This window comes from Cucumis sativus, chromosome 2 (assembly GCF_000004075.3).
Source record: "Cucumis sativus cultivar 9930 chromosome 2, Cucumber_9930_V3, whole genome shotgun sequence".
In the NCBI taxonomy this organism is placed as follows: domain Eukaryota; kingdom Viridiplantae; phylum Streptophyta; class Magnoliopsida; order Cucurbitales; family Cucurbitaceae; genus Cucumis; species Cucumis sativus.
The window spans coordinates 16,080,781-16,093,684 of record NC_026656.2 but is presented as its reverse complement, the minus strand read 5'-3'; the positions used below and the strand labels follow the sequence as shown (position 1 = coordinate 16,093,684).

The following is a 12,904-nucleotide window of genomic DNA, read 5'->3' as shown; positions in this document are numbered from 1 at the left end:
ATATATATAATATTAAGCACAAAATTTCTAGCTAGATTATGTCGTATAAGTTTTGTATTTTTCGGCCATCGAAAGTTTTCTTCTTTACCGCCGAAATTTCAATAAACCCTAAAATGTATCACATTTAAAACTACATTTTCATTTGATTGGCTATTTAATTGAATATCTAAAATATACCTAATGTTTCATATGTGTTGAATACAATACTAACCTCGAAGTTTTTAACTAGATTATGTTCGAGAAGTTTTGTATTTGTCGGCCGTCGACTGTCTTCTTCTTCACTTCCGAACTCTCTAAAATTTCAAAGTAAAAATTGTAATCCACGTTGGAAGGAGTAGACAACTGTTTTCGTAGAAGGAAAGCATGAAAAGTTTTCCACTTCTTTCCAAAATCGTATTTCATTATTTTTTTCATTTAGATATTTGTTATAAATCAATTAAATAATAGAAATGAGTATTAAAGTAATTTGAGCCTACATTTATGTAATATACTAGTACATTTAAGACTTTTATGAAATTTATTAATAATTTGGATCATTCCTGTAATATTATATAGGAATTTAGGCTATTATGAGTTAAAAGACCATTTTCAAAATCACTCTCAAAATTAATAAAATGTGAGTTTTTCAATTCATTAGCATTTGAGGTAGTAATTGATGTGTTGGATCTATACCCACCCACCACCCATATATTAAGTTGATAATTTTGATTTTTCACTTGTAAGATAATAAATGCAGATGGTGACATTGGTCAATTTGTTAAATGAGAAAGTGATGGGAAAGCATGCACTTTTTGTAGGATTACGAATTCATGGCGTCAAGAAATGTAATGCTACCGTTTCTTATCTCTTCAAATACTTCTAAATGTTAAATGTTTTGGTATCCATTATTTATAAAGCCAAAATAATAATAAGCATCCGAAACTATTTGATTTTTTTATTTTAGTTCTAAAAATCAAGTATGCTTGTTTTCGACTTTTAGAATAATTTGTATATTTTAGTGGATTTTTAGTCCAATTCAAATTTAGACAACAAATGGTTTTAAAATTTTAACATGAAACCTTGGTAAAAAAAAGAAGTAACAAGTCAAAAAATTTAGAAGTAGAAAAATGTGTTTAACTTTTTAGATTGGTTTTTAAAATATGTTTTTGTTCATTAACAACTTTTTTAGAGTCTGGCCAAGAAGTAAACCATTTTACTAAAAAAAAAAAATAATGCAAATTATTATATCAAAACATCCAACAAATAGACTTAAACTTTAGAAACCAAAAAATAAAATTTGAAATCACTACCACAGCACATTTTGGTTTTTGGAATTTGAAAATTGAATATTTAGCCAAATTCTATAAACAAGACATGATTGGAAGATAAAAGATTAATCGTAAGTTTGGATTACATTTTCAAAAGTATTTAATTCAAAAAATAAGTTATTTTGAAAAGAATTAGAAACATAATTTTTTAAAGTATATTTTAAACAACTTTTACAAAAATGAGTTTCTTCAAAAATATTTTTATCTTAAGTAAATCCTCAAACGAACTCTAATCCTTTGAAGATCATGCCAATTATCGTTTAACTAAACCAACTTATGTGATACATCTAATAAACAAATAGACTTTATATTAGCATTTAATTGTTTTTGTTTTTATTAGCCAACTATTTTTAAAATGAAAAAAATGTAATGATTCATTTGTCCACAAGTAACATATCATCTTCACTAATCAGTGGCTTCACTCAATCAAAATCCTCAACTTGTTTATACAATCAAATCAAAACAAGACTATGTTTCTTGATTCACTAATCAAATGATAAACAAACAAAAAAAAAAATTAGGCAAGACCACAACCTCCAATGATTTTTGTTTTATTTTATTTACCATTTTGGTTTACATGAAAAGATAAAGTTGCAAGAAATAGTGAGGAGTTGTATGTGGAATTAGCTGTCAAAGAAAAATATTATATTTGAGGAAGGACTTCAAAATTTGTCGTTATTTATTTATTTATTTTTAAACATGTAGGTGTGAGAATCGATCTTATTTTACCCACGTATATATTCGTCTTCTTTTAAAAAAAAATTTAAAATCCCTAAAGATAACAATAGTTTGTTAATAGATTATGGATAGTATAAAATTTTACTCCCATTTATAAATATTATTTTAATTTATTTTGATATAAATATTTAGAAAACTGTTTATCACAATAACCTCATTCCAAAACTATTTATTAAGGCCATAATTTCTCTCACACTGCTCCCTATTTCAACACTCATCATTTCTTTTACCATTCCTATATTTTTTTTTCACGTCCAAATATCATAAGAGGACGAGCGATGAACACTCATCTTCTACCCTTTTATGTCCCTATCTCTATTTCAAAGTGCATTCAATATATAATAAGTTTTTAAAACTACACTATTTTAATAAATTGTCCTATTTAAGTACTGAATGTAAAATCAATTTTAAAAATAGAAAAATGAAATTAATTACTAGTATTGGTAAAATGATTAATTTGATGAACTTATATCACTGTGATGTATTAATAAATGAAATAAATAATAAATTTTAAAGAATTAATAAACTAATTATAAAGTTATTAAGAAATAAATTGATATTATATTAATCACAATCATCATTAACTAATTACAAATATAATCAGTACTTTTATTATTGCATCCGTTCTTTACCATTTATGTAAAAATAAATATGAGTGTATGTGTATACACATAAACTAATTTATTAAAAAAAAAAAAAGTATATATTAAATTGTTTCATTCAAATCGAGCATTTTAAATGCTTACAGTTAATGGAGATAAATGATGCAAGTTAATAGCTTATTCTTGTGTTTAAACTACAAATTTTGTACCAATGAAGGACATATACGTATTCTCAACGTCCTAGTTCTCTCAATCTAGACAACTCTTAAAGTGTAAAAAGAATATTTCAAGTAAGTCAAAAGTGATTATGTTTTGAAGAAACATTTACTTTTAGTTTTTTCAATAGGAACACAAGTGAAAGCTAAATTTATTTTCTTGTTTTAGCACTCAAAATTTAAGTCTATGTGAGGTTACAGTTAAAATCAAAACTTTCCAAATTTAGGTGTCATTTGAATTATTTAAGCTTTATTAAGTAATTCTTTCCTTTTTATTTTTGGATTTTAAAAGTTAACAATATTTTTTATTTATTTTTTACAACAGTTTAATTTATTTTGCAAAAACAAAATTTTAAAAGCTACAACCATCGATAAAAGTTTTAAAAATAAAAAGCAGAAATAATTTAATAAAACAAAAACAAAATATTAAAATGGTTACTAAACCGGTGAAAACTACGGCTTTAACTTTAAATGCATTATTATTCTTCTCTTTTCTTCATTTTACAACTTTTTTCTTTTTCCATTTTTTTTCCAAGTGTCTTCTTCCTTTATTCTTCTTCTTTTATTTTAAAAGTTTTTTTTTTTTTTGTTGTTGTTGTTTTTCTTTTTATTTCTTCTTCCGATTTTTTATTTTTATTTCTTCTTTCACTTTTTCTACATTTCTTTTTTACTTCGTTGGGTTGAGTAAGTATTAGGCATATTTAACATGAATAAATAAAGTGCAAATAACCAAGTATTAAGCATTCAGTAGCGAGTATCTTATGTTTAGCTAGTATTTAGTATATAACATAGGGTATATAATCTAAAGCATAGAGCATAGAACATCAAGCATCATGCATCATGCATCATGTACCGGTCAACATTCTTAATAGCAGGTTGTTAGATTATTTAAAGAAACACAAAATATCTTCATTATCTTTAGGATCATTTATAAATAGGAAGTTAAAAGATCTTTCTCAAATATCTCATTTAAAGAAAAAGATAAAACACATTCTTTATATTTAAGAAAATTTTAAGGTAAATAAGTTCTCTTTCTTAGCTCCTTAAAAGGCAGAAGTTTTGAACGTAAAATTCATTATTCACAGTTGTTGTTTTTATGTTTATATTTTTTGTGAAAATTTTGTACGTAGGTAAACCAGTTTATCTTCTGCATTATGACAAATTATTGAAGATCGTCAAGGGAGTTGGCAGAGTATCGATTAATAAGAGAGTTGACAGTTGTTGCTCTTACGTTTATATTTTTTGTGAAGAGTCTGGATTCGTCTTCAAAGAGATTCAAGTTTACCATCAGTGAGAGTCTGAGTTTATACGATAAAGTTATTAAGTTATAGTGATAACTTGTTAATGTAACTTTAGGGTTAAGTTACAAACTTTTGAATCTAACTGATATTTCTTATATGAGCAAAGAAACTCTCATATGTCGTATTTGTCGAACTAGATTATCAAAACATTCTGTGTTATATGTTATTTTGTTACTTGCCTTCTGTGTACTTTAACTATACTTGTAGTTAAATACTTTTGATATAGCTAAATGTCATTTAACCTTTGTTATGTTAGCTATTCCTGAAGTTAATCACGTTAGTAATAGCTGGAGGGTATTATTTATCATCTCACCTCTTTTTCACACACAACTGGTCTTAAATTCACAATGTGCTAATGCAAACAAAATGCTTAATTTAAAAATGAAGCATGGTCTTAAAATGAAGTTTAATTTTTTTAAAAAGGAAAACATAGTTTTTTAAAAAAGTTAAAAACAAAAAAGTCTTATTAATCAATTGTCTTTTTTAAAGATAATAACCGACTACTTTTTTTTACTTTTCTTTTTAAAAGTACAAATTCACACCACACAACAAAACCGATGTCTATACCTTATCAAATCAGCGTCATTAACCAGTTGAAAAATCTCAATTTCCAAAAATACGATCTAGAACTAATCTAATCTCATCCAACTTACAATTTCGTAAAGCATCATAACACTCTATATTGTATATCAAAATATTCCAATTTTTGTTAGCTAAACTAGAGTTACTTATCATATTTTTCATTATTATAGCAAAAACGAAGAAGAAAAGGGGAGAATAATAGTTAACCCTCCCTTTAATTTTAGAATATTTGAATAATGTTCAAAGTGTTGAAATGTCAAATAGACTATATATTACTAAACTTTTTTTTCCCATAACTTATCCAACTCTTTGTTAAGATGGTAAGTTAGAATCTTATATGTTATTGTTGTTGTAATGTTTTAAAATAATACAATAAATTCAATCTATTATAATTGAATTGGCCATTGGATATTGTTATTGTATGATTATCCACAATATATCCGAAAATTAAAAAATTAATAATAAATTTCAAACTTCAAATTTAAGGTCAACACTTTGAATGATATGAATGATGTCAATATCATCATGTCTTTAGGAATAATATCTTATAATTTGAGGTAATGAATGTATAATAATTCATAATTAATAAATGTAATATCATATACTATAAAAAAAACAATATCAAACATTTATCGTTCATTTTTATAGTATAGATTACCAAGTTGTGCCTTAAAAATTATTTCAAAATAAAAGTGTCACACCTTATAAGTTTTCAAGTCAGACATGGATGGAAACTCATATTTAATAATATGATCGATTTTAATGAATATTCGATGGACATTAATTCTTGCAATATAATTAGAGTTTTTCTTTTCTTTTCAAAATAGAACAAAACTTGAAAATATTTATACAGAACAATTTTTAAATAAGAAAAGCTTACAAACCCACAATATAAAATAACAAAAATACCTTTATGATTAATCAGTCACACACGTGAAAAAAATGATTTTTTACTCAGTCTAAATGATCTCGTAGCTAGCAAGTATAAACGATCTTGTACCATTCTACTTAATCTAAACGATCTCGTAGCAAGTCTAAATGATCTTGTACCATATCAAAACGTTTTGTTAGTGATGATAATCTATCTCTATCTATTTGGAATAGACAACTGATCGTTTAGATATTAGTATATGATCGTTTAGATCATGTACTAATATCATTTAGATCTTGTACAAGAAGAAAAAAGTGAAGATGATAAATGAAGATGAAAAATAAGTAAAAATGGTCAACATTATTTAAAGAAAAACCTAGAATTTATAAAAATATCATAATTGTTAACTACAACAAATATTTTGATATTTTGTTATAAGTATGAATTTGGGTTTTTACAACTTTTATGTATATTATAGATTAGCACACAAAATATAGAAAACACAAATACATTAATTGATAGGAATTGCAGTGACACCACATGAGGTGTATAAAATGGAATTGTTTGAAAAAGTGAAAACATCAACTTTTTTTCTTTGAAAACAAAGAGTTAATCCACGTGAGCATTGAAATTTTGAACTTAAATTTGGTTCATACACGAAAAAGCATATATATATATAGAAAGAGAGAGAGAGGATAACTATCAAACTAATAACTAAAATAAATTAAATTTTATAGTAAGATTATCAATACAATGATTTCAATCCTCCCATGCATTGAAGTGCTTAGAAAAAGGTTAGACCTTTTGTTTATCTAAAAATTTTACGTACCCAATAACTAATCATTTTTATACAATACTACATAAACCACTTTTAACTTTAAGCCATAACCTTCGTATTTAAAGGAGAATTATTAAAAATAAAAATTTTAACCATTTATTTTATTTATAAAATAATACAAAATTTCATAAACAAATTTTTGATTGAGACTGATGTCCTTTTATCAAATATTCTTCTTCTCATGTCTCATTGATAGATAGTAATATAAAGTTATCAATTTTTATGATTGATATAATAAAAAAATTTGTTCGTTATAATTTGTAAATATTTTAATTAATTTTACTATATTTAAAAATATTTCAAACTTAAATTGTCAATAATATTAGTTTAGCTTTTAAAAACTTTTAATAAATATATTTTAACAAACCTCTAATCGAGCTTAACCAACATTTTTCTTTTTTAGATATGTGAGAGGTGGGGAATAGGTCATCTCGAAAGAACATGAAAAGTGACATAACATCCCTAGTTATCCACATCGAACATCTATGTGCATCTCATCAAATTGTTCACATGATGAAATATTTGTTTGTTGAAAATATGATGAAGAAGTGAAATACACACGAATATTATTCACACTTGATATTATAAATAAATAAATAAATAAAAAAGGGAAAAAAACGACCAAAATTGGGTAAACATGAAGTCAACTCCCAAAGAAACTAATCTCTATATAAACCCATATAGTATCAATAATAATCAAAATCCCCAAAACTTATATATATATATATATATATATATATATTTGAAAAAGAATAATAGAAAAACCTTTTAAAATATAATGGAGGTTACCGGGAGCGGCAGAGCAAGGGACCGCGGCGGAAGTTCATCAATGGAGATAGAGCGTCGTTCCCTAAGAGCAATAACGACCTCCTTCTTCGTCGAAGTTCTAACCGGACCTTGGTTCATGGTATTCGCTTCATTCCTAATCATGTCCACCGCCGGAACGCCTTACATGTTCGGCCTTTACTCCGGCGCCATAAAATCAGTCCTCGGCTACGACCAGAGCACTCTGAATCTAATTAGCTTCTTCAAAGACCTAGGCACAAACGTGGGCATAATTGCCGGACTAATCGCGGAAATCATGCCACCGTGGGTGGTTTTGGCGATCGGAGCAGGGATGAATTTCGTGGGATACTTCATGATTTGGCTATCGGTGACGGAAAAAGTGGCGGCGCCGCCGGTGTGGCTGATGTGCCTTTACATTTGCATAGGGGCGAATTCGACGTCGTTTGCGAATACGGGGGCGTTGGTGACTTGTGTGAAGAATTATCCGGCGAGAAGAGGAGCGGTTTTAGGGATTTTGAAAGGATATGTGGGATTAAGCGGTGCAATTATGACGCAATTTTATCATGCGATTTATGGAGATGATTCGAAATCGTTGATTCTTCTTATTGCTTGGCTTCCGGCGGTGATTTTGGTGGTGTTCTTGAGGACGATTCGGATTATGAAGGTTCAACATCGGCCTAATGAACTCACAGTTTTTTACAGGTCACTTGCTCCAATGATTTCCTTTCTTAGTTCTTTGTTTTTGATGGAAATAAATCTTTTTCATTTCATACCTATGTATATATTGGATTTTAAAACACCTCTAAATTTTTAGTTTGGTATATTTTTATTATTCGTCGGTTTTAAATTAGGATGGTCATGTTCATAGTTGGTTTTTAAAATCTGTTTCTTTTTTCTCTACAAATTTTTGTATCATCTTTTTATCATTTTTTCTAACTAAAGTAGTTGGATTTTTAGTTGAAGACTCTGAGATTTGCTTTTTAAGTATTGATATTTTCAGTGGATATTCAATTTTAGTTTATGGTATTAAAGTCTACCAATTAATTTGGAACTTACATTAATTTTCACCTAATTCTCTTTATTTTTAAATTTAGTCAAACTTTTACTACATAATTATTTTTAATTGAATAATGGAAAGTTAACAAATTTCAAAGGAGATATTAGCTAGTAAAAACTCAAGAGTAAATAAACGTATAAAATAATAAAATTTAGAGATAAAAGTGGATTGTCTTAATTACATAAAAACAATCGTCAGAGTTTATTAGAGTTTTTCTTTTTTAATATAGATGAAAAGTTGCTTTTTTTTGTTTCCCTTGATTTTATTACATAGTTGAAAAATGGAATATAATACACTCCACAAAGATAGATGCACCTTCGTGTTATTGTTATAAATTTTAAAGTACAATAACAAGGGCAGAAGTAAAATAAATAATAATAATAAAAAAAAGAAAAAGTGTTTGCAGTGTTAATTATACGCAAACCTAAGAAGTAACGTATTTACGTTAAAGTATATTTAATAGATATATAAAAGTAGCAAAAAAAGAAAAAAAGTACCGACCAAATTATTATTACTACTTAAATTAGAATACATGGATAAATATTTATTTGGAGTCTCTTATTTATTATTTGAAAATGAAATATTTGTCCTCATCTGCTAAGCTGTGTTAGACTCTGAAGTCAACAAGATTTGTTAGAATTTTTATTTTTCATTCCAAGATTTCTTACATTGTTTAGATAAATTATTTACATTTACATTATTTATTGAATATACTAACTTTAATCATTTAATTAATGGTTTTGTTTTGTTTTGTTTTTTTCTCTAAAAAGATTGAATTTTATTATTGACAGATTCTTGTACGTTTCTCTTGCTCTAGCCGGGTTTCTCATGGTGATGATCGTTCTTCAACAAAAATTTAATTTCTCCCGTATTGAGTACAGTTCCAGCGCCGCCGTCGTCGTCTTTCTCCTCTTTTTTCCCGTCTTCATCGTCATCGCCGAAGACTACAAATTCTGGCGCATAAAACTATCTCAACTCCTAAATCCTTCTCCACTCACAATCATCACCCAAAAGCCAACACCGCCGCCGCCGCAAAACCTCGGAACCTTCGGCATATCTCCCGCCGTGAAACCGACGTCATCAACGCCGTCCTGCTGGACAACCCCACTGAAGCCCCCTCCAAGAGGTGAAGATTACACGATTCTACAAGCGCTCTTCAGCGCCGACATGTTCCTTCTTTTCCTCTCCACCGCGTGCGGCGTCGGCGGCACTCTCACCGCCATCGACAACCTCGGCCAAATCGGCGCTTCTCTAAAGTATCCTAAACAGAGCATTAGCACATTTGTATCATTAGTAAGTATTTGGAATTACCTAGGGCGCGTAGTTTCGGGTTTCACCTCCGAAATTTTCCTCAGCAAATACAAATTCCCTCGAACCCTAATTTTAACCTTAATTCTCCTCCTCTCCTGCGTCGGCCATATCCTAATCGCCTTCAACCCTCCTGGCGGCCTCTACTTCGCCTCAATCGTAATCGGATTCTGCTACGGCGCTCAGTGGCCGATTCTATTCGCCATAATCTCAGAGATCTTCGGCCTCAAATACTATTCCACGCTTTACAATTTCGGATCCGTTGCGAGCCCGATCGGGTTGTATTTTGTGAATGTTCGAGTCGCTGGACATTTGTACGACGAGGAGGCGAAGCGGCAGTTGGCAGCGTCCGGGATGAAGAGGATGCCTGGAAAAGAATTGAACTGCGTTGGTGTGGATTGCTTTAAAATGTCGTTCATTATAATCACCGGAGTTACACTGCTTGGTGCTCTATTCTCATTTGTTTTGGTTCTTAGAACTAGAGCCTTTTATAAGACTGATATTTATAGGAAGTTTAGGGAGGAGGTTGATGAAGGTGAAGCTGCTGGAAACGACGTCGTTTCCAATAATGACAGAAATGTTGAAGCCAACAAGTAAATTAAAGCTAGCTTTACAAAGTATTTTGATCGTTTTTTCCGTTAGATTACTTTAATTAGGTTGTAACTATTGTTGTTTATTATTTATCATTTCATCTTGTGGAATGGAATTTTTATTCACATCATCAAACTAGCTAATCTATCCATCTTTGTACTAATTTAAATTGAAATACATTCGAGTGTTTGGGCTTATATCCATAAAATTGAAAATTGAAGTAACCTTTGGAAGTTCAATAGAGAAAAATATACTATTTTAGACGTAATTAGGTTTGCAAAATTGATCTAACTAATTCTTACATTGATTTGGTTATAAATTTACTAATGGTAGGATGATTTTGTTAGCTTCTATTGAAGTCGTTACCCTGCTGACGAATATTACCACTTCATTGCATACGTATCTATAATAAACAAGTTGTGTATAAGAGAACTTTGTTTCAACTACGGGAGAGTGTATGGGTCAACAACAACTATGTGAATTATATGATAACTATGGGTAGCTTGGGAGGGGACATATTTGAGGGTCTAATTATTAACCGCATTTATTTGTACATTAAATATTATTTTGCAATCATTAATTCTTTACTTCTCACGGATGATTCAAACATTATTCTTTACAGCTTTGGAGTTGTTCTAATGGAACTAGCAACAGGAAAGCAACCCATTTTCTAAGACACCTGCCAGGAAAGCAACAAGAAAGCAGAATGAGAGAACTAAAAGGTAATCTGAAAGAGATGGTAGATCCTAGCATATCAGAGGCTCAGGTGGAGAACGCAGTCAAAGTGCTAAGGATCGCACTTCGCTGCACGGCTAAGATTCCATCTACAAGGCCCTCCATGAAAATGGTGGTTCATATGCTTGAAGAGGCTGAACCTTGTAACTTTATTGACATTGTTGTCAAGAAAGAATGTGAAAACTAAAAGTAATCAGCAAGATTTGCATCATTACTACTGCAGTAGCAAAAGGAGAGCATTTATTGAGTTTAGTGTTAGGTCATAATAGGATTTCAAGTCTTTCTCAAAAAGCTTGAAATGCCAAAGGAGAACATTTCTGTTAAAAACGACCTCCTGCTTTAGCTATGAAGTTCTACCTTATTCAAACTTTATAGAAAGATGAGATTAAAGTGAAAAATATTCCTTAAACTCAAGAGCACGACTGTACGGAAACTTGTGACACAGTTGTACAATTTATAAAACAGATCCGGATCAAATAAGGGCATAAAACAAAATATACACTCAGAAATTCATATTCTGCACAAATTTCAGTCAACAGAAATTTATAGAACAGATGCCAAAGGAGAGCATTTCTGTTAAAAACCAAATACCATATAGAATGGTTGTTACACACAACGTAATACAAACATTGTAAAAAAAAATACAATGCGTAAATATTCTATAAACAGTTCACAGTAGGATAAATAAAAAGAGAAGGAAAATCTTGAGGTTGTAGAAGAAAAGTCTTCAACTTAGAATTGTCAGTGAGATGACTTTAGTGATCTTGCAAACAACACATGACACAATTTTATAACCATCTTCCACTTGCATTAAAACAATGAACCTTTTTTACATCGTGATCATGCAAACAACTCAAGCACAAATCAAGCAAGTATACAACTATTACTACGTACCAAGACGAGTACTAATCTTGTATGCTCGACTTCTGAATGTATGAAATTGGATTGGTACACGTTAATCTATTGTGGCCTGTTTCTTTACATCGACCACATTTATGCAATTTTGGTGCTTCACCGACACTTGGAATCCTATTTTTCTTCGGTCGACCAACTCTTTTCACTACTTTCGGAGGTAAGACAGTCATATGTACATATTCTTCACTTGTCTTCCATTCCGACTGATTCCCAACTGGGTAGACGGCCTCCGAATATGCTGCCAACAAACATTCATTAGTGTAATAGTTAGCACATAAGCTATAAACATTTATATTGCGATCCCGTGCTACAGCAATGACATGTGCACATGGTAGTTGCTCAGCTTGAAACTCCTTACAAGTGCACTCTTGAGTATGAAGATTTACGACCTCCTCTTTATCTAAATCTTTAACATGGAATAGGTAACAATCAATTGGGTTGACTTTCATTGTCAAAGCTCATTCTTGTTTCTTTTGTAGAACTAACTCTGCCCATTTAGTCAACGTAGACGTCACTTTAATGCCTTCTTCTCGACGCTCCCAAAACCAACGTTGTAGCAAAGCTTGAACGTGTTCAAGGAATGAAGCAATAGGCAAATCTCTAGGTTCTTTCAGTATAGAATTCATGGACTCTGCTATATTTGTTGTCATCATATTATATCGTCTTCCTGGACGGTGAAAACGAGACCATCGTGTTATTCCAACGTCGTTTAAATATTTTCTTGAATCATTAGGAAATGCAAGAATACTTCTCCACGCTTCTGAGAATGTTGATTCACGATATGTTCTAGATGCATTGTAAAACAAAGTAGCTATAGTGTCATTCTTATATTTATCATTCAAATTTTGAGTCAAGTGTTGGACACAAAGTCCATGGAATGCGAAGGGAAAAACCGATGTAATACAATTAGAAAAACATGTTTTTCGATCTGTCACGAAGCCTAGATTAGGCACCTCTCCTATTGCACCTTTCAATTTCTCTAAGAATCACTGTATTGAAGCATCTGTTTCTCTGTCCACCACTCCAAAGGCAAGAGGATAAATTTGATTGTTACCATC

General features: G+C 30.1%; 2 protein-coding genes across 2 annotated transcripts; one reads left to right on the top strand and one right to left on the bottom strand.

Moving 5' to 3' along the window:
- Positions 1-7,169: 7,169 nt before the first annotated feature.
- LOC101208506 lies at positions 7,170-11,345 on the top strand. The gene is made up of 3 exons (XM_031881571.1): positions 7,170-7,942; positions 9,089-10,198; positions 10,819-11,345. Exons 1-3 carry the CDS (start codon positions 7,233-7,235, stop codon positions 10,868-10,870), a joined length of 1,872 nt encoding a protein of 623 aa, XP_031737431.1. The 5' UTR covers positions 7,170-7,232; the 3' UTR covers positions 10,871-11,345.
- A 491-nt stretch (positions 11,346-11,836) lies between these two features.
- LOC105434626 lies at positions 11,837-12,295 on the bottom strand. Its single transcript, XM_031881181.1, has one exon. It carries the CDS (start codon positions 12,293-12,295, stop codon positions 11,837-11,839), a length of 459 nt encoding a protein of 152 aa, XP_031737041.1.
- Positions 12,296-12,904: the final 609 nt, after the last annotated feature.

Bases quoted from the DNA above. Each gene is read 5' to 3' on its own strand.
- LOC101208506 (XM_031881571.1), top strand. From the start codon at position 7,233: ATGGAGGTTACCGGGAGCGGCAGAGCAAGGGACCGCGGCGGAAGTTCA. The intron at 7,943-9,088 runs GTCACTTGCTCC...TATTATTGACAG, and splicing joins GAACTCACAGTTTTTTACAG to ATTCTTGTACGTTTCTCTTG. The intron at 10,199-10,818 runs GTAAATTAAAGC...TATTCTTTACAG, and splicing joins AGAAATGTTGAAGCCAACAA to CTTTGGAGTTGTTCTAATGG.
- LOC105434626 (XM_031881181.1), bottom strand. From the start codon at position 12,295: ATGAAAGTCAACCCAATTGATTGTTACCTATTCCATGTTAAAGATTTA.